The sequence below is a fragment of the Portunus trituberculatus genome, chromosome 42, assembly GCF_017591435.1.
Source record: "Portunus trituberculatus isolate SZX2019 chromosome 42, ASM1759143v1, whole genome shotgun sequence".
Taxonomy (NCBI): Eukaryota; Metazoa; Arthropoda; class Malacostraca; order Decapoda; family Portunidae; genus Portunus; species Portunus trituberculatus.
In genome coordinates, this window is record NC_059296.1 from 4431335 (window position 1) to 4453835 (window position 22501).

The 22501-nt window shown below is 47.8% G+C and overlaps 1 protein-coding gene across 2 annotated transcripts in view; it reads left to right on the top strand.

The window, feature by feature from the left end:
• The window catches only part of LOC123517455 (nascent polypeptide-associated complex subunit alpha, muscle-specific form-like), a 53710-nt gene that overhangs the window by 25548 nt on the left and 5661 nt on the right, over window positions 1-22501 (top strand). For both annotated transcript variants that reach the window (XM_045277521.1, XM_045277520.1), the window contains exon 3: window positions 13275-13953. In XM_045277521.1, the coding sequence (XP_045133456.1) occupies window positions 13275-13953 (679 nt within the window). The remainder of the gene's footprint in view (window positions 1-13274; window positions 13954-22501) is intronic.

Consider the following 22501-nt stretch of genomic DNA (forward strand, 5'->3'; position numbering starts at 1 on the left):
CTCACACTACACTTTGTAACATAAGAATAAAAGGACATGATGGAACCTGCAAGAGGCCAGTAAGTCTGAATATAGTGGTGTCTGTAAAAAATATCCAAGGTCAAAATAACACTGTAACTCAGCCCATGGTAGCAATACATTGAACCAAAAGCAGCAGTGACCAAATAAATCTTATGTGATGTCATGCTTGTATTATAGCAAGCTCCTTATCTTTCAAGGAGTTCAAGAGAGAAAGGAAGAAATAAATCAATTACAGAATTTGGTGAAGAAAAAGTAATTCAGAACCTGTTTTGTGTTTTTCATTATCAGCTTTGCATATCACAGCCAGGCGTTAGTCATTACTTACACAAAGACTTACATAAGGTAACGAGGTTCCTACAGGTTGTCTTCGATATTTTAGGAGTAAAATACTAACACGAACATGGATCAGGAAAAGAAGCAAACTTCAGTCAATGTTAAAGTATTCTGGAAAAAAAAAAGTTTAGTTTCAAGTTTTATAGGAAAGTTTTTCGACAGTAAACTTTCGAACTTCTTCATATCTTCCCGCTTCCTGATTCCTGACAGAGCGCACCTATCAATAAAGAATCATCAGACTGCCACCTCCTATAATTTCAACGATAAAAGATTCGTATTACTTCCAAGATCGAATTTCTCGTAAGAACACACGACTTGCTGCCTTTCATTATCTCTCATCACCTGCTCTCCTTTCTCTTCTCTCTATATACTCCATTTCTCCGTCCATCCTTTTTTGTGTTCAGTCATCTTTTCCCTACCTTTCTTGCTCTTCAACACACACACACACACACACACACACACACACACACACACACACACACACACACACACACACACACACACACACACACACACACATTCCTTTCGTCTCATCGATACAATCTTTTCTCCGTTACATAATCATTTTGTCTTCATCTTTTCCTCCTCGACTCTTGCACTTCTTTTCCTCCTTGCGGTTCTATCCACTATTATTCATTATTTTGCTGCTTGGTCTCCATTCTTTCCGTTCCTCCTATCCCTGCAACTTCGCCTCGTGCTGCTGTTTCGCTCCTCGCAGTACCACAAGGAGAGGTGTTCCAGCCACGTGGTCCTTCAAGTAATTCACGGCATCCTGCAATTTCCCTGCCAATGTGAGGTAGCAGCCGCCAAGCATCTGCCGTCCAGCCTCACCTCACCTCACTTTACCTCACCTTGCCTTATCCAATCTCCTCCTCCTCCTCCTCCTCCTCCTCCTCCTCCTCCTCCTCCTCCTCCTCCTCCTCCTCCTCCTCCTCCAATTTTACTTAACTAGGAGTGGAAGTTGTTATACTTTTCTTTGATCTCTTTCTTTCTTTTCTTCTGTTCCCCTTTTGTGTTTTGGTGCTGCAGCTGCTGGCATGTGTTTTTTTTTTTTCCTATTTTTGTTATCCTTGTCTTTTTTTTTTTTGTAATTTTTTTCCTTGTTCGGGGATGACTTCTTTATGTCTCATTCTTTGACCTTTCCGGATAGCTGTGAGTGTGTGTGTGTGTGTGTGTGTGTGTGTGTGTGTGTGTGTGTGTGTGTGTGTGTGTGTGTGTGTGTGTGTGTGTGTGTGTGTGTGTGTGTGTGTGTGTGTTCCTGCCATGTAGAAGCCTTCGGTTGTCATATTATTCTATGGGAAAGCTGATTTATCATTTACAACCAATGATCTTCCAGACATTTTTTTTCTATATCTCCCTCCCTCCCTCCTTCTCTATCTACCTGTCCACCATACAAGCCCGTAAACAAACCGCTACCTTCCTGCACGCCCCCTCTGTTCTCCCTCTTCTTCCTCCTCCTCCTCCTCCTCCTCCTCCTCCTCCTCCTCCTCCTCCTCCTCCTCCTCCTCCTCCTCCTCCTCCTCCTCCTCCTCCTCCTCTCCACCACACACTGAGGGGAAGATACAACCAATCACATAAGATTATACCCTTTCGATGTAGCATCATTGTTATGCTAAGTCCCGCACGCCCGCTAATGTCATAAATTATGCTAATCAGGCGTCTTTATCTCCCTCGTAAGGGATAGAGAAGCCATTTGCAGGACGTGATTAAGATTTCTATAATAGCTGTTCATTTTCGATCCGGACAATTAGCGGGCTGACAGCGTGCCTCTCGGTGACGCTTCTCCCTCATACATTATTATATATCGTATGTAATTGGATTTCCCAGATGCCCCCTGCGATAATGGGCGAATTAATTACCTACCATGTCCAATGCCAGGTGCGAAATATATCTTACCTGTACAAAAGGAAAGGTTTGAGGCCCAAAGACAGAAAAAAAGTAAATAAGCGTTCCAAAATTAATTACATGTCCATATTACGAGCCTCTAGTCCTGAATTACTATGCAAATTTTCTAAAAGACAATTTGTATGGTATTTGTCTGGCCGGTTATTAAGGAGCAGTAGTAATAATTCAGGCAAACTGGACCCTTTGTGAGGCTAACACATTCATGGCTTGGTCCCGAGAACAGGTGTGTGTGTGTGTGTGTGTGTGTGTGTGTGTGTGTGTGTGTGTGTGTGTGTGTGTGTGTGTGTGTGTGTGTGTGTGTGTGTGTGTGTGTGTGCGGGGGTCGTCCATACCCGGGGAGCGCCACACGTGACCCTCCAGGTAATGAAGCCACGCCCACCAAGGACACTCCTTCCCTGTAGTTACCTTTACCCTCTTGCTGAAGGTAAATGAGAAATGAACAATAGAAAAAAGATTAAGAAAAATTAATATATACAAAATAATGTAAAAAGCACAATAGTGACCAAGGAAATTAAAGAGAAAAGTGCAGTGATTAAATATATGAAAAAAAATAGAAACTTAAACCAAAAAAAAAAAAATGAAAAGATGAAAAACAACTTACAGAAACATTAAAGGAGAGAACATCACATCAACGAATAAGGAAACAGCGAACAACAAACGAATGAATGAACACGACAGCCAATTAATAAAAAAGGCAACTGAATAAATCAACATCGTAAACAAAATCAAATAAAACGAAGAGGAAGCACGAGACAAGAGAGATTACATGATTGAATTAACTGAACAAATAAACGTCAAGGGCAAATAAGCAAACGGTGGATGAAATTAACAACGGTGATTAAAACGAGAAAAGAGGAAAAAAAACAGCAACAAAAAGTTAATCAATATGTAAAGAAACATTCAAATTTCATAAGCCACTCTCACGACTCCATCATCACAATATCAAAAATAATAATAATAATGAAAATAATAATAGTGATAATAATAATAATAATAATAATAATAATAATAATAATAATAATAATAATAATAATAAGCCATGCACATCTTCAACAGTACACTACATACGTACACACACACACACACACACACACACACACACACACACACACACACACACACACATACACACACACACACAGACAGTCAACAAAACCCCTTTCCCTTTTCACCAAACTCAAGTCGTAGCTAATTAAAATATTCCTATTCAAACATCATTACCAGTCTTGGCAGAGAGAGAGAGAGAGAGAGAGAGAGAGAGAGAGAGAGAGAGAGAGAGAGAGAGAGAGAGAGAGAGAGAGAGAGAGAGAGAGCAGACAGACAGAGACAGAGAAACAGACAGACGGAGAGACGAAATGACAGAGAGATCAGAGAAGAAGACAGAAAGAGAGAGAGAAAGAGAGACAAAAATAATAGCTACTAAAAATATGAACACACACTAAGAAAAAAAAAAAAAAAAAGCAATCCTCGAGACATCCAATGCAAAACAAACAACACAGAACGATCATGTTGCCGGGAATGTCCTTGGAGGCTTTCAACTCCTGCAACATCCCAAGAATCCTCACGAGTGTTTATGCAATTAGTCACTGCCTTTACCTGGGGCGGGCAAGGGTAACCGAGGAGTCTGGTTGCGGCCGCCTGCTAAACGGCCCTCCTCGCCCCGCCGACCTTCCCTCCTAATTGTCATTCCTAAGGCTAGCAGCGCCCTCCCCTCCCCCGCCAGTGGTCACGCGTCACCATCCGTCACCTGGAGTTTGTTGCAGTGCGCGGGTGGAAAGTGTTGAGGGTGTTGAGGAGAGCTTGGTAAAGGGAGAGTAAGCATGCTAGGGTGAGAGAGAGAGAGAGAGAGAGAGAGAGAGAGAGAGAGAGAGAGAGAGAGAGAGAGAGAGAGAGAGAGAGAGAGAGAGAGAGAGAGAGAGGAAAAGCACCAAAAAAAGATACATACGAAACTCAAATTTATCAGCCATTGTCCAAAACCCTAAACAGAGGCGCGATATACCCACACCTCAACTCATTTTACAAGAGCATCCAAGAGTGGTTATTACAAGGGTAGCGCCCGGAACAACCTCCCCTCAATAGCTAATTCAGGCAATCATACATTAACGCACATGCCGGAGACTCGTATAGCCCGGCACATCGCGTCATTTGTGTCTGTGGAGGCGGCGGCTTGGGCGGGAACAGAGATATGAGGTCAGGGCTTCTAAGTCGTCACTATATATTTTCAATCTTATAAAGCAACACAAATGAAACGGCTCCCTAACTTCGCGCTGCCTGACAAGTATGAAATTCGTGCCGTGTTGCTTGCTGCTGCGGCCCTCGAGGCTCACACCAGACACGGCAGAGGGCAGAGGCCGAGGCTCAAGGGGAAGGCAGCCAGCACGATAAGGAGGAGGAGGAGGAGGAGGAGGAGGAGGAGGAGGAGGAGGAGGAGGAGGAGGAGGAGGAGGAGGAGGAGGAGGAGGAAGGAAAGGAGGAGATGGAGGAGGAGGTGGGCGTTCCTCTCTCTCTCTCTCTCTCTCTCTCTCTCTCTCTCTCTCTCTCTCTCTCTCTCGTTTTCCCAGTGTCATTTTTCCATCCACCACTCATCCATTCTCTCTCTCTCTCTCTCTCTCTCTCTCTCTCTCTCTCTCATGTAACAGAAAACGAACCCGAACAAATATCACATAACCAATTAAATTTATCACAAAGTGTTCCCGTCAGGACGTCACTTAAAACCCCCTCTAGCGTAGCTCCGGGGGGCAATGGGGGGGTGTGGGAGATGAGACGAAACCCTCAAAACCTCCATGAGTCCCACACAAGCCCCGCTCCTCCCAACCCATCCCCCTCGAGGCTCCCCGTGTTGCTGTGTCCACCTCCTCCATAAGTTTCCATCAAAGCAAGACACCTCATGGACAATCCGCGACTCCTCCCTCAGTGCAAAGGTGTGTGTTCGACAGCCTGCCGCGCTATGAAGCCACGCTACCTGCCTGGGTCCGAGAGAGAGAGAGAGAGAGAGAGAGAGAGAGATGCTGCTATGTGGAGGGAGGAGTAGGAGGAGCGTAGGGAGAGGGAAAGGCCAGCGGGGATCCGACCTTTAACCTCTGGGGTCCCGTCTCCCTCCGCCGTTGCCACCTGCTGCTCCTTGTTATTATTCGGTTATGCTTTGCCCTGTTTTGTTCTGTGTACAGCTGCGTGTGTTCTCGTGTGTGTGTGTGTGTGTGTGTGTGTGTGTGTGTGTGTGTGTGTGTGAGCGTGGGTGTCTGTGTGCGCTTCCTCCTGAGTGCGTGTGTGTGTGTGGGAGTCTAGATGTTCCCGTCGTAGCAAGTGGTGCCGCCCTAAAAGTCACATTTTTTTTTTCGAATTAGAATCATTTGCTTATATGTGTGGCTGAGCGTGTGAGTGAATGAGTTTGGGAGTGTGAGTGCATTGTATACATATGTAGATGCATGCCTGTAAAATATGCACATGTATATACATAGTTCCACAGAGAGAATCGTCTTCTCGTAACCTGGACCTACGAGTATATCAATCTTGCACCTTAATAATCACACGATCATCTACCTTTGTGTTCGTTATTATCAGTCCTCACATTCTGTCTTCATGGATGGGACTCAGAACACGGGGAATCTTCATGCAAACCTTATTACAGAATTTCTTTTTATCTAATCTTCGACTTACATTTACTTATCCACTTTACACCCTTGCAATCCCTTTCTTCTTGTTCGCCAGCCATATATCTGTCCGCTCCTCAAGGTAACTGCTGCGCCGATACGTAATTTTCACCGCATCTCCTGCTTATCTTATCTTTTGTATTAACTCTGTTCTCTTAAACACTCCTCCCTTTGTAAGGTAGCCATTCTTCCTCTTTTCTTTTATCTTCCCCTTTTGCCCTCTTGCCTTACCTCAGCCCCTCCCTTTCTCTTCTCGCCTTCTACACCCATTCCCTCCCTTTCTCTCCGGTCCTCTCCCTTCTCCCTCCCTCCCTCTGCCAAGGTAACAAGTCCCAATTACGGCGGCGAGTATTATCACAGCTGCCTCCACCATGCCATTGTCTCCACTCCCATCGACGTGTTTCATTCTCTCTCTCTCTCTCTCTCTCTCTCTCTCTCTCTCTCTCTCTCTCTCTCTGTTTCACGCCACTAAATCTTGTCGAATTTTGTCTGGAAACGATTCTGGAATGACTTTTCCTCTCCATTGGTTTGTATTTCGATTAACAGTTCTATCTTGAGTCACCAGTGAATGCATTAGGTCTTTGAATAATACTTTTGCTTATCAATCTAACGTTTCATCTGTTTTAGGGAAAGTAAGGGACAGTTTTCCTGGGTGAGATAGCGGAGGCAAGGTAGGGAAGCAGTAGGTTACTCGATCTTTGCTTTAATTGCCGTGATGACGATTAGCCGTGCCCGGGTCATGTAGAATTTATGTGCCTCGCTGCTGCTCTAAGTGGGGAAAAAATTACGCGTACTTTTGTGAGACACTAGCACATGACACCTGCCTCCAGATTTAGGAGAGGATAAACATTTTAAATATATAAAAGTTTTGGAACAAGGAAATATTGTAAAAAAAATAACGGAAATAGTCCCACGCGTATGTTAAATATACCCTTAACTGCAGGGAAACACTCTTATTGCAAGTGTGTAAGAGAAGGTACCTTGTCTTATTTGTTACCGTGGCACAAATTCCTCCTGCAGCATCTCACTGTCTCACTTACTCCCACACCCCGGCCACCTTCCCCTGGGATCACCTAATTAAATCTGTGGTACCCTGATATATTACCAATTATAAAGGCAGTGGTGGGTGTGAGTGACCAACCCACACGCAGACAGAGGTCACCAGCAGAGCCAGACTCAGTCGCACGCCACTCACTGCTGGACCGCTGGACCGCTGGACCGCTGCAGTCTGTCCATCATTAACACTTTCCTGCATGATAAACCTCGTGCCACTCTCCGCTGGACGCGTGGAGGTCAGGCTGGCGACTCTACCACGCCGTGACAAAAGGGTCAGAATATACAGAGCCTCGTCGACCCTCTATGATCGGATCCAGGTTGGGCTCGCTGTACCCTTAGCAAATTGGTTATTTATTCCCAGCCACCAACCCCATTGTCTCACTCCCTCTGCGCCATCATGGCCTGGCAAAAAGTAAATCTATTATGTCCCAACACCTACTCCGAAAGTCTCCTGAGGAAGGGAGTGTTGTCATTTGTCTTCTGGGAACTCGAGGGTCTTGCAGTATGTGTGTCTTCGGTTGATGCCCCTGAAAGTGTCATTATCTTAAGCTCTGCGCAGCTGGAGGGAGAGGGAGGTGAGAGCTTGGCAGGATGGGTGTGTCGCCTAACTTGCGAGGCAGGATGGGAAGCTGTGGTGTGAGTGCGATGGGAGAGGAGATGAGAGGATGTGTGTGTTTGCAGCTTCAGGGAACGGAGAGCGTGTGAGGAGCTGGAAGAATGGAGACAGTGTTATAAGTGCAGCGGGAGAGGAGGTAGTAGAAGGGCTCCAGGAGAGGCAAAGGGAGACCGTCAGTTAGAATGAGCGGTGAAGCGTATCATTGTTGGCATTCGTTGTCATTGAGGATAATTACATATACAGAAAAACAACTCTAACGAGGTGATTCAAACTGTGAGGCGGTGAGGGTCAGAGGCCAAGACCACTGGAGGCGAGATGTGGAGGTGACAAGATCACAGCGCGCTGAGAGGGTCGCGGGAGGACAAGGGGAGGACAGGGAGGAGAGGCTCGGGCAGAGCAAGGACATAGTAAGACGTGCAGTCAATGAGAAGAAATTTTCAGACAGGATCATCAAACGAAGCACCTGACAGGTCATACTGGTGACGCCTCGCCACAGGAAGCTGATCAATTTCCTTTCGAACTTCTTCAATGTGAGGTTACGACAACTTCAACTTGCAATAATGAGTTTTAAATACCTATGATTTTTTTTCAACTTCAACTAAGTCATGAGTCTCAGAATGCTCCCTCAAGACACACAAAGTCATGGGTATCGTCAGGTGTATGAAATTTGGGTTGTAGTGATGAAAATAAATGAGCCACCTGCTCTCAAGAAGGGTCGGGCAGGAGTGGCCGTGGCTGACGCTACTCAACAATACGTCTTGCTCACAAGGAGGTGATGGCCGGGTGGATACGGTGTTGGGATGCACACCCGCCTTCACGTCCCGCCCACGCCGCCTGTTTATCGCATATCACCAAGTTTTTAAATCTTCTTCTTGATTTTCTTTATCCTTGATTGAGTCTGTGTGGCCGAGGAACGTGCGGGTAACGCGGTGCCGCTCCCAATCAATACATCTTGCTTACCGGCGCCCCAGGTTGCGGCCAGACGCGCGGCGCGTCCCCAGACGAGTCCAGCCCACCGGCCTCTCGATATGCAGATGATGTTTGGGTAGCCGAGTCATAAAGATCGCCTCGATGATAACCCGTGCGCTCCCTCCCTCACCTCCCCATCGCCAGACACCTCCGTCTGTGCCTATCCCTTGCATAATGTTCTTCAAGCCCTCTACTCCTGCTCCTTATTCCCCCTCCATTCCCTTCACCACTCCTGTTCCTTCTCCCCCTCTCTCCCTCTCCCCCATCAATCGGTTGACCGCTGATATTGGAGATAGTTAATGCTGGAGCCCGTGGGTCCCGAGCCTCACGCTTACCTTCCCAGATCCTCCACATTAATCTCCAGTGAAGACGGGTTTGAACATCTGCTCTCTCTCTCTCTCTCTCTCTCTCTCTCTCTCTCTCTCTCTCTCTCTCTCTCTCTCTCTCTCTCTCTCTCTCTCTCTCTCTCGTGTTTACATTGGCATGATGTTTCCTCGATAGTTTCTCAATGGACGTACTAATCCATTTATCAGTCTACATATGCGTGCAAGACTCCATTTCTCTCTTTATGTCTTCTCCACTGCATTGATTATTCGACGACTATTAAGGACTGTCGTCTCCTAACTTGGGGTCTGATGGCAAATTAATGTGTCGTTGTTATCAATTAACTGCCATCAGTCGTGAGCATCAGGCGGCCACTCCTTTCCCCGAACGTCTTCAGCAGCCCTGGGTGGCGAGCGGGGCCAACCACAACCAAGAGAAGGTATTTGTGGTTACAGCCTCCTTCTCTTTATACCGTCACGTGTAAATGCTTGGCAGAGGCGCCGTGTGTACCTTTATAATGCAGAGAGCGAGCTATAAGGGAGTGTTCCTCACCCATTGGTGTGTATAAGTTTTTAGCAGCATGGTGGTAACGGAGAGGGATGTAAAGGGTCTTCTGGACACTCCTTGTTTTGGGTGGGTGAAGTGAGGCTTCCTCCTCCCAACATGGTCATCTGAGGAAGCTCAAGGGCGCGGCTGGACGGTCCTGGACCAGATATCGGTCTGGATGGCTCGGTCGTGACTGGCTCCGCTCGTTAACACATCTTGATCTGGAAATTGTCCGCTGATCATTCGTGCCACCGCTACTAATGTTCTCCTCGCCGTCTTTGTCGTTTTGGTCGCACCCCTTTTCTCTCGTCGCCGCCTATGTACTGCCTCAGAAAGCTTTCCTCGGCTGGCCATGCATCACATAGACAATTTTCTCAATCATTTTAGTCTTTGACACGACACACTTTGAAAAATGGCGAAAGTAAACAAAACATCTCATTACGAACACTGAGCAGCGCCGCCACCCTCCTGCGTGGCGTGTGACCCTGAGGGCGGTCACGGCCATTTCTCCGCCCCTGTGGCCCCGCCGCAGATGGTGGCCGGGCCAGCCAGCCCCTCTTGGCGGCGGCGCTGGGGCCTCCCGGCGTTAACAACCCCCCTCCCAGGTCAGAGGTGAGGGGGCCCGCTGCTCGGCGAGAGCCGGCGTGGCCCTTCTTCCCCTGGCCGGAGGATTTATGCCCTGCTCCTCTTTATAGACCATTGTATCTTGGGATTTGGAAGACTTCGAATTCTTATTGTTCTTGAGCGAGTCGTGAATTAGGGTGTGGCTCCCTGACCCGGCGGCGGGGAGGATGTTCCTCTGAATGACCACTCGAATAATGGAACACTCGCAGGGGGCCGAGAAAGGCAAAATCTCATACTGTGGTGAGCCACTTGTTGGGGTAATCAGGCTGAAATATCGCTTTCTTTACGTTCTAAAGTCCGTTGAGCCGCATGAGTAAGGAGTGAACACAGACGCCGGCGAATTCAATGAGCTGAGCGAGGTTACGGCTCCATCCCTCCCTGTGTTGGCGGGTCACTAGTACTCACGGCATCGCGGCGCTGAGTGATGCCAAGCCAATGGTTTCATGGGGAAGGCCTCGGCGCGGGACTGTGAGGCCCACCCACAGCACCTCGCCATTGTAAGATTTAGTCTGCTATAACTATTTCCTTGGTCTTTTACACCTTACACTTTCTCTCCTCCTTCTCTCCTCCCTCCTCCCCTCCTTTCCTCCCTCCAGCACCTTGCAAGATGTTTACTCTTCCCACTACCATTATTTGCATCCATTGCTGTCGTCGCTTCTTAGAGATGCAAGACACAAAAGGATGTTTAGCATATACAGCGGGAATAGACAGTTTTCATTAATATGTAAATGGTTTAGGAGAAATGTCACCATGAACAATAAAAGTAAATAAAGATAAAGATAATAGCACATTCAAGGGCAGGGACTAAACCTGGAAGAGAAATTGTGGTTCCTCTCAAATAAAAATAAAATTTTAATGAATAAAAAAAATAGAAACAGGCAAGGAGTCGTTCCTCTCTTCCTTTGTGCGCAGCAGACGCCCCTTCAGCTTTACAATTCGCCCAGAAATAAAAAGAACAAAAATGTGCACTTGTTTTCCAGTAAAAAAAAAGATATCCCTCCCAAAATGCAAATCGTCAGTCATATTTAGCCGAGGTTGGTTTCTGCCCGGCATGACCTTCCCCGATGACCCTGCGTGACACAGGGCCGCTGCGTCAGGTCACTCCAGGGCGCCAGAATCATCTTTACTCACAGACAGCGTACGAGTGAAATTTGTCTGTGTTCCGCCTGCTTTTCCAGTAAGGGCGTGTACCTGTCCTGACCCCCATGACACGAGGTCACGAGGGGCCAGTGGGAAGGGAGGGGGCGAGCTAATGGTGGCTTTGTGTCTGCCCTGAGCTTCGTGTCACTCGCGTCATCTTTTTCGTGGTATTTTTCTTTCCGAAACTTTTATATTTTTTTTTCACTTTAAAATTCTGATTCCAAGTTGAGGCAAGCAATGGACATGTGTGTGTGTGTGTGTGTGTGTGTGTGTGTGTGTGTGTGTGTGTGTGTGTGTGTGTGTGTGTGTGTGTGTGTGTGTGTGTGTGTGTGTGTGTGTGTTTCACTGTTTGATCTGCTGCAGTCTCTGACGAGACAGCCAGACGTTACCCTACGGAGCGAGCTCAGAGCTCAATGGACGTGTGTGTGTGTGTGTGTGTGTGTGTGTGTGTGTGTGTGTGTGTGTGTGTGTGTGTGTGTGTGTGTGTGTGTGTGTGTGCGCATGTTTTGACTATGTATAAACGTATGTATTATTCAGACAGTCAGCCTGCATGCCAGACAAACAGAGACAAACACACAAACAGATTCAAATAGTCAGCCAGCAAGTGAGATAGACGGAGACAAACCAGTCAGAATCACGGACACACGAACAGACAGACGGACAGGCAGACAGAGGGACGAGGGAGGAGTGCTTGGAGAGTGGATGATTTATGTGGGCACAAGGGTCCCAAGAGGTGCTTCGTTTTGATCATCATTGACCAACCTATCACTGCATCTTTCCTCTTGATGAATGGAGCGTCGCTGTCTGCCCCAGTTTGGAGACTCAGCTTCTTTCTCCAGGGACGCTTGTCGTGTTTATACGTAGCGAAAGAGGAGATTTATTGATTATCGTGCCAAGAAAGCATTACATAAAATCTCCATCCTTCTTTTTGCCTTCCATCCATCACTACGCTAACCCCTTTCTCCCCAAGTGGCCTTAGCTCCCCGCCTACCTTGTTCCTCTCCCCCCTGACACGCCGCCACTCCTTCTTACACCCCGGTCAAGCTTGGAACCAATCTCACGTTACCAAGACTATTCACCTCCTTCACCCTCATTATCACAATCTTTTATCCACGCGGCCAGACCCTCTTTCACCATCTCCGAGCCTCGCCGCAGCCTGCACGCATACATCACCCGCCACATTCACCTTAGACTCACACTTGGCCCGCTAAAGCCTGACAATAGCTGTACACTTGACTCCTCTCTAGCAGGACTCCAGTACCTCCCATTCCCACTCGCCACCACACCCAGGGCCTCTTTACTCCACAAACATGCCCCCTCTCTCTGTATCCTCGCTCGCTACAGTCTACAGCTCGACACGCCCTGCCCGTAAACTGTAGCACCTAAACAATTCCCTCTGCCACAACCTGAAGGCTACGCCCTCCCCGTGCTTTCCTTTGCTTTCCTTCGTCATTGTAGCTGAATTTGTTTTAATTTTTCTTATGTTTTTTGTCCATCATGAAAATCCTTTTGCGATGTGTGTGAAGCGATAGACTTGTAAATGAACTTTCTCCGAGATGAAAACATACTTTAGAAAATGATAAAAGTCTCTACTAGGAAATGAAGATCTAACAATATGTATGTATGTACGTACAGTGTATCATATTCAACACACTACAAGGTGAAGTTTCTATTATGCTGATTATAAATCTTGAATGTTGATTTATGACTTAAAGCTTTTGGAGTTTTGGTATTGAAAATTTAAAGCATAGCGAGCGAGTGTGTTGTTTTATGGCGTGTAGGTGCTGAATAATGGCGTTGTGCACGCCGTGTTATGGTGCTGGTCCAGGAGAGGCGACCCGGGGGGCGGGGCTGGTGACGGCTGGTAATCTGCAGGGGGTGGACGGCCGTAGCGCCTGCACTATTACCTTAAAACGCATCGCCTGACCCTCTTGCCCTCTAGGTCCGCCCAGTGCCTTCCCTGGCCCGCCTCTGTCCCCTCCTCAGGTGTCCAGGGTGACCAACCACTAATGGCGCCTGATGTAGGTAATGTAATGGAAACGTCTGCCTTGCCAAGCGTTGCTAATGGGGCCTCTCTCTTTCTCCCACAGTTACTTCAGCAGTCCAAACAACGGGTTTCTACGTCATCCTCTGGGTGGGCTGGCGGGCCTCAAGCATGGGTCGGCGCCCTTCCTCGGTGTTCCCACCCCACCCACCACCTCCGCCTCAGCCAAGGACACAGATAAAAAGATCGACACACCCCCAGTCTCCACTGCCGCCGGCATCTCTCCACTCCCACATCCCGGTGCGCCCCCGATGTTCCCAGGGGCAGCGGGCCTCCCTGGCTTTCCCGCGTTCCCCCTCGTGGATATGTCCTCCTCACAAGTCCTTCTCAATATGGTTAGGAACGCCTCAGCGACACAACAGTCCCAACTGGAGAACTACCTGCGGGGTGCCATGAAGCGACCGGCTGACGCCCCAACGTCTCCCCTCGATCTATCTGCCACTATGACCACCAAGAGGCCACGCACAGAACCCTCTAAGTCCTTCGACGTCAAGACCTTGTTTGGCCTTCCGCACGAAGAAGAGAAGAAACTGGAAACTAAGGCCCACACAACGCGGTCACCCACGCCTCCAAAGCCGCGGCCCACGCCTTCACCCGGGTCCCATAAGCCTCCCACGCCTTGCTCAGACAAGAACTGCCCCTCACTCGAGACCATCGGCCATTGGACCGTCGACGATGTCTGTTCCTTTGTGGGCAGTATAGAACTCTGCGCCGAATATGTAGAGGTAAGTTGTCTTATTTTATAATATATTTAAATCTTAAGTTTGTCCTTCCTATCTTGAAGTGAGAAAACTTCCTTGTATAGTGCCTTGCCTGAGTCTCGCACCCAAGAACGCTGCGAGAACGCGTCACCTGAAGTTTAGATGCGATAATATGAGCATAAATCTTACGTGATCTTTTTGAGGTAAGACAGATTGTCCAGGCTATATTAGATGAAGACGGCGCGACATTCATAACCTTTATGTGTCTAAAGATGGGCAAATGTGATGTGAGTAGGACAGAGTTACGAGGAAACGCTTCGGGTATGCATCAACTGGGAACTGTAAATACTTGAAGAGATAATTGAATGTAGAAAGTAATAGTAAAGTGAAAGTGTGAACAGCCTGAGGCGTAAGTGGAGAACGTTAACGATTCGCTCTTATAGTGATAGTGAAAGAGGAGTAATACTAAGATGATGATGATAAAGGTAAAAACAATCATGACAGGGTTAATGAATACGACGTTAGGGAAAGTGATGATGATGATGATGATGATGATGATGATGATGATGATGATGATAACAACGATGATAACGATGATGAAGCCACCAAACTCGGTGAAGCAATCAACCTGTCACCAAGTGGAAAAGAGGAAGTTACCTGCGTACACCGTTTACCTGTTGCTACAATCAAGGGTACCTGCCGTAGGTGAGTGCGGAACAAAGGCCTCTCGTTCCGTGCCTCCCGCCGGCTATGACCACAGCGGCTCGTAATGGGGCTGTTAGGCGGCGCTTCCCACGGCTACACTCCGGGACACGCCGATGCTAATGGCGGCGCTCGCTGGCCCCGTCTGCCGTATGCTATGGGTCAGGCAAACACCCGAGCCCAGTGTGCGCTGCGGGACCTCATTAAACACACGGGAGGTAAGATCAAACACCGGAGGCACTCGGCCCCCGCCTGGGCTCTAGTGTAGAGGAGCTGCGACGCCCCTACAGCCTCCCGACGCGGCTGATATTACCGCCATCCCCCCTTGCTGAGTCCCGCGGCGGCGTCATTAGCGTCCGCCTCTGTTTGTTTCTCCCGATCCAGGTGAGACATTCCTCCACGCGGCGAGACTCTTTGTCACCTGTAGTCGAGCCACCTTAACCCCTTCATCCCCTTGCCCCTACATGGCGCCGCAAGGGGAATACCTCTTCCGTATTGTACTTCGTCCCATAACATCTCGAGTCCCTTTGTATTAGATGACACACATAAACATAATGACGGAGGATTCGTAAATGTGGCGACACACATTCAGTATAGGTAATAAAACAGAAAACGACACTTAATCCACTAGTTGTGTAATTTCGTATGACCGTTGCAAGGTTTACGTGACAGGCCTAAGAGTCACCTGTATGAGCAGGTAGTGGCCAGGCGGGGGCGTGTAGGGGCAGCGAGGGAAGGGGAGGGTTGTCCATGTAATGAAGGGCACGATGATTGATCTCCCGCCCATTTGGGTCTCCCCGCTCGGCCACCTGATGGAACCAGAACACGGACCAGGAATGCCAACCGGGACAGCGACAGGTCCCGACTCCCTCCTGGGCCCTCGTGTTATTATTCGTCGGGAGCTTCTGTCGTGACTCTCGAAGAGTGTATACGGTGCTTGGTAGCCTCGCCTCGAGCTGTTTTTTTTATCTTTATCATTCAACTTCTTTGCTGCTTTATAATACTCCTCAAGCTTTTGTTCCGATATGAAATCTTATTGTGGCTTTGTATCACCGCCGTAACCATTCCCACCACGATTCACCAACACCACCCCCACCACTACCATCACCATCACGACCACCACCACCACCGCAGAGACAGACCATCATAACACCGGCCGCCGAGGAATGCTAATTGGTGGTCTTCTATAGGTCATTGCTGAGGCGGCTTGCCCCAGGTGACTTGCACTTTATGTTCCATTTAAGCCACAGTGGTGCCCGGGGAGACATACCACACCCGGGGCCGTTGTTAAGGCATCACCCAAGCCTCCCCCGCGCTTCTCCAGATTCGAGGGTGAACTGTATCAGCTGTGGGATCGCTGCTGATAACATCTCCTGCCGACTGTTATCTCGGCTCCGGTCAGAACTGTAGTGTGGGCAGGTCAGATTCTTGCTTGAAGGAGGAAAATAGTCGAGGATGAAAATAAAGAGACACACAGGCAGGGATGATGAAAGAGGACAGACTCAAGAGTGTTAAATGTATAAACGAGAAGAAGGAAAATAAGAAATAAGCGAACGGATAATTCACACCATCAGGCAGTGTATATACAATCTAATATTTCTTCACACAATAAGAGTGAATTTGATCAACTAATAAAAGAACATATAACATTTGCATCAAGAGCAAGACGAGGATGAAAAATAGAACATTGATAAGCCACGGGACACGTCTTACACTATCAGGAATGATAACAAATAATATTAACTGATAATAAAAAAATAAAAAAAATAAGAATGAATAAGAAATATATACTGCACAAATATCAAATCACGATAAAAGCATATATAAACTAAAGATATAGATATCTAACTGTAAATAACGGATAGCAAACTCGTAAAAATAAAATAAAAATAACACTTTAGTTCCAACGGGTAAGGCAGCGCCACACCTGGAGAAAAAGGAGGGAGGGACTAGGGATACAATGGCAGGAGAGGGACACAAGGCTTCCATTACGAGCTGGCGAGAATGTTTGAACACCCTTAATAAACCTGCTCTTGTTACCCTGTCGCTTTCCTCCTACCAATAGACCTCCCTTCTACTCCTCCCCCTCCTTCTCCTTCTCCTCCTCCTTCTTCTTTTTCACCTTACTCCTAATTAAGTATAGGCTTAAAGCTTTCATCACTTCTCCTCGCCCAGTTTCTCCTCCTCTCGTTCATAATTTGAATGAAGAAAGTGTCATGATATTCTTTTACTACCCTTGGCTTTTCTCTGTTAATGAAAGGAGAAATTCAAACGTTTATATATTTCTTTAGCTCATTTGATTAGAAAAGGCAGGTTTGTTTATATGAAGTGTGAGTTTGTAAGATTCGAGGTGTGGAGGTGAAGTAAAAATAAAACGTGTAGTCCTTAGTGTTGACTGTTTTATCGTCTTGTCAATCAGTCAGTCAATCAGTAAGTCAGTCAGCGGATCTCTCGTTGGTTTCACTACTCAATCCCACTGAAAAAAACACTCATCATCTCTTCAATTTTCCTGTCATGATCTCTCTCCTCCTCCCTTTCCCTTCCCTTTATACTACTACTACCACCACTCTCTCTCTCTCTCTCTCTCTCTCTCTCTCTCTCTCTCTCTCTCTCTCTCTCTCTTCGCCCTCCCCTCCCGCCTCCATCCCTCCCTTCCTCTGTTAATCATTGCCCCTTCGTGGATAAAATGAGGAACACTGAACGCTTTCGATTTGCCTTTGTGATCCGTGAGGTTAAAGTGATGTTGGAGAAGGCTTTGTGGAGAATGAGGGATGTGGGCACCTGGCGGGATGATGGTATAGAAAGAACAGAAGGAGATGGAGGAGGAAGATGGAAAAGGATGAAGAATAAGAGTATAAAGGAAAGGAGAGAAGTGTTCAAAGCTCATTCATTCACGGCCTTGATCACTCCCTGCTGTAACACGAAAAATTGTAGGAGAGGCAGTTCAAGGAAATACATAAAGGAAATAAAGGCAGAAAAACTAGGGTGACAAAGTAGGGTGATACAAGCAGGGTGATACAAATAAGGTGATACAAGCAGGGTGACACAAATAGGGTGATACAAATAGAGTGATACAAATAGGGTGACACAAATAGGGTGATGGAAATAGGGTGACACAAATAGGGTGATGGAAATAGGGTGACACAAATAGGGTGATACAAATAGGATAAAACAAATAGGGTGATGCAAGTAGAGTGACATAAATAGGGTGACAGTCTAAGGTGACAAATTAAAGCTAAAAACTTTAAAACAAATCAGAAAAAAACATAAAACACAAAAAAAAATGGGTGACAAAAACTTGGGTGACACAAAACTAAGTGAAGGAACAGAAGCTCAGTAGTCACTCTTCCGTCCTTCGAAAGCCTCTCGCCACATCACCAGGCAGAGCTGCGGTGTTCCTGCCCACGTAAACATCAAGCCACTTAAATTGATATATAAAACGCGATAATTACAGTCATCGGAAGCACTTCTTCGCCTCACCAATTTGTCTGCGTTGGTGGGAGGCAGGAATGCGATTAGTTAGGTATAATTTATAGGTGGTGTTGTTGTTGTTTTGGTGGTAAAGGTGGAGGTGATGGTGGCGGTGCAGGTGGTGGTGAAGGAGGAGGAGGGGTGGGCGTGGCAATGTGTCTGGGCAGCGCTATCTCCTCTCACCATCAGTGTTGGGCGGCGAGATGCGAGGTGCTTCTCCTTGCGATTTAAGGCTACGCTTCCTCCCTCGTCCTGCAGACAACTTTAGCGTCACTTACTTTATCAGCCATAATTTCATGTTATCAGACAGGTGTTGTATAATCTGGTGGCTCGGGAGCGACTTGCGGCGGGGCGGGGCCAGGACGAATGGTCACGACGTTATTTCTGAGATAAGGAAATAATCGTCCCAGCGGAGGGGCGGGGCGGGGCGGAGCGGGGCGGCTCCTCCGGCCAACACCTGCTTTTCACTTGAAATCTCTTTGCTGGTGATTCTTTGCGCCAAACCACATAGTTGTAAATACGTTCCCACTCACCACCTTATCAGATCCCGCTACAATGTTTATCCTCGCGCTGATAACACGGAAATTTATCATCTGAAACCACACTGCAATTTTCGTAAATCTCATGCTGTTCATTCGGTTTGTTCCCTGTTTTGCTCTCACCTTTATCAATTACGATCGGGAAAATCTCACTCCTCGCCACATTTTTATAGACTGAAAAACTCTCCACGCAAGACTTTCAATTTCACTCGCTTCTTTCTTCCCTCCCTCCTTCCTTTCCTACTCTTTTGCCTCCTCCTTTCCTCCCTTCCTCCCTCCCGCGCCTCTTCAGAAGGACACAATTCCTCCGTATATTCAAGACGCTTCTTTTATTGCCGCATCGCCGGGCCACAAAAACCTCGCCAGTGCGCCCCCCGTCCCACGCCAGCCCCGCCACGCCACCTCAGTCGTGGGAGCGGGAGGAGATACCATCGCCGGGAGGAGCTGCGCGGGTCATGCTCCTCTCGCCACCTCCTCCCCCTACGTAATTCTCAATCCTCTCTCTCTCTCTCTCTCTCTCTCTCTCTCTCTCTCACTCACGGCCTAAAAAGTTATGCTTTATATAGGCTAGCTTTAGCTAGCCTATATATATACCTACATACCTACAATATATAATTCTACATGAAAGCAAATACATATTTGTATGTTTATATAGCTAATTGCTATAAATAAATGTTTCAAATGTTTTTTCTCTCTCTCTCTCTCTCTCTCTCTCTCTCTCTCTCTCTCTCTCTCTCTCTCTCTCTCTCATTATCTACTTAATATCTTATAAAGCTTGTCACGTATCGTAAATATTTCTCATCATCATCGTTCTCTCCCCCCTTTCCCCCTACCCTGCGGCACTCTCTCTCTCTCTCTCTCTCTCTCTCTCTCTCTCTCTCTCTCTCTGTGTGTGTGTGTGTGTGTGTGTGTGTGTGTGTGTGTGTGTGTGTGTGTGTGTGTGTGTGTGTGTGTGTGTGTGTGTGTGTGTGTGTGTGTGTTATCCCGTTCTCCTAATTATCATATCGCATATTCCATCAGTTCATCGTCCGTTTTCTATTTAATATTTTCATTACACATCGCCTTGTTCATATTCATTCACCTTTCATTGAGCACCTTCAACAATCCTTTCCCTTTCATTCTCCAGCCAAGGGCTCGTACACTCGTTCCTTTCACTGTCCTGTCAACACTTCCTCCTCCTCGGTTAGTTAATCAAGCCATAAACTTCGCTTTCCCCGTCGTCTTCTCTCAAAGTCCCCCTATCCTTGACATTCAATGGATGCTACTCTTACTGCACGTACCCTTCCGCTCACTCGCTCAGCCTCCGTCAACAGGGCAGCGCAGCTAATTCTATGAAGTGATACTCCGCTAGCTGGGACTCACTGGCGCGTTGCATCTCGCTGTCAGTTTAGGCGTCTCACGGATTGTATTCCTCCAGAGCTTCCCTTGTAAGTGGGTCTTGCTAAAGCGGCTCCTCCTGGACGCGACCCTTGACCCCTGCAGCTCTCGGGGGTTGGTTCATGTAACCTTCCCTGGCTTCGTGTTAATCTGAGATCAGTGGGATGGCACGAAGGTCCCAGAGAGTAGCCGGCAAGGTGGCAGCGGCGCGCAAAGCTTTTATATACTCCTCCAAGTTGCTCTTTCCTGGCTGCTGAGGTTATTTGAGGTTATTGGCTCTTGGGAGAATAGTTAATGTGCTTAAATCCTGAGGTAACCGTCAAAAGTGTGCCCTGCTAACTTGGCGTGTAGGAGGCCGAGGTGTGGCTCCAAATTGGTGTGTTCTGGCGGTAAGCAGAGGGAAATGAAGCGGGGAAGGCAATGTTGGAGATGGAAATGTGGTTGTTATTACCGGTTAGGCAGGATAGCTAAATTCTTCTCTAAGAATAGTAACTCTAAGCATGCCTGACATCATGACGTGAGGTACGAGGTGGGAGGCGAAGAGTGCTCATCATCATTACCATTATCCTCATCATCATCATTATCACTATTATCATCATATTCCTCCATTGTCTTCTGGTAAAGGCTTGGCTTAGTTGAAAACTCCCTTCCTTCATTGTTCCTGATGATGAATATGGTTTCTTGACGGGCGGGAGGCAATAAATAACCGCCGGTATCTAGTTTTACAAATATTCTGTCTGCACCATAATAACACGAACACAGACAGTCTCCGCCAATATGTCATGAGCACTTGGCTTGTTACTTCAAGGTGGACTTGTGTGGCAACAATGGCAGTCAGAGAAACAAAAGCTCAATTAATAAGTTATGTGGTGAAGATAGCCATCATGGGCAGCGTGTGTCTGGGGGGTCGTGGAGGGAGCGTCGTGCTACCTCTCTCTCTCTCTCTCTCTCTCTCTCTCTCTCTCTCTCTCTCTCTCTCTCTCTCTCTCGAAACCTCGACCCCACCCGAGCAGCTAGTGATTTGTCGGTGGCGCGTAACTACTCAGGTGTTTATCTGGGCTGCGATCGCCGGTTCGCGAGATGGATTCCAAGACATTTGCATTGTTCATGATCTTGTAAGATTAGATTGGGCTGCTAATGCCGCGTCGTTAAGCGGTGAGTCCCGGCGTAGAGTGAGTTCCTACTAATGTTCGCTCGTTAAGCAACCGAGTCTTTGTTTCGAGAAGCCTGATTTGCATCGATTAAGAACTTGATGCATCAGGCAATCGTAAAGCAAACCTTCGTCCTCTTGTCGACCGCCAACGGTATTTATGTGGTGCTGTTAGAGCAGGTACGAAACACACCTGGGCACGGACTCAGGTAACGTGTCAATTCATCATGCAGTTACACTCTCTTAACTCCGACAATGCGTCATGGAAACATTCGTTATATAATGCAGCTTAAAAGAATCCAAAGAATCTTTACTGGGAACGAATACAGTCATCCAGTCCTTGCCTCGCCTCCCACCAGTCGTCCCTCCACTCCCTGTACATGGCCTTGCTGCCGCACTAAAGAGGCTCACTAAAGATGTACTGGAAGGAAAAGGACAGCCAGGCAAGGTATACACCCGGGCATCCGCAGGTCCCGGTATATGGTCGCGTCACACCTGGGTACCAGAGGACAGGTTTTATCATCAGGTATTCCTTGGACGAGACTGTCACTCAGCCGCCTCACCTTGCCCTCCGCCAGGTGTGTTGGTGCCCTTAACCTCCAGCCGGGACTCACCCAAGGTCGACCAGGGAGCGAATGACGGGTTATCAGTGAGAGGCAACACAGCGCAGTATATCGACAGTGCCTTTAAGGCTTTAAGACTCTCTTTAACCAGACTTCCGCTGCAATATTATCTATGAGATGAAAACGTTGAAAACCCAACCACGTTCTTGCCAACAGCTCTCTCAAGGCATACAACCTTTTCCTCCTCCTCCTCCTCCTCCTCCTCCTCCTCCTCCTCCTCCTCCTCCTCCTCCTCCTCCTCCTCCTCCTCCTCCTCCTCCTCCTCCTCCACACTCCTTGTCATCCACTCCTTTTCTCGCCCTCTCTTACTCCTCTTCATCCTGCTTTTCCACTTCTTCCTCCTCCTTTTATTCCACAACTGCCATGTCCTCCTCCTCCTCCTCCTCCTCCTCCTCCTCCTCCTCCTCCTCCTCCTCCTCTTCCTCCTCCTCGTCGTCCTTTTCCTTCTCTTCCTCCCGCAACTCGTCCCTTCACACCACTCTTCCTCCTCCTCCCCACATCGCCTCGGGTCCTCTTCTCGCAGCAGTGGTTGGTGGCTTCAAGTGGCTCGTTCATGACCTACCGGTGACCCCAACGTGACCCTTCGTCCCGACGCGGCCTGTGTGAGAGCTGCCCCGTGACCAGTGGTGCGGGGGTGCGGGGGTTATTTATGCTCATTATGTGGCCACGATGAATGATGCTTTGTGTTTTGGGCAGAAGAAAACGTGGGA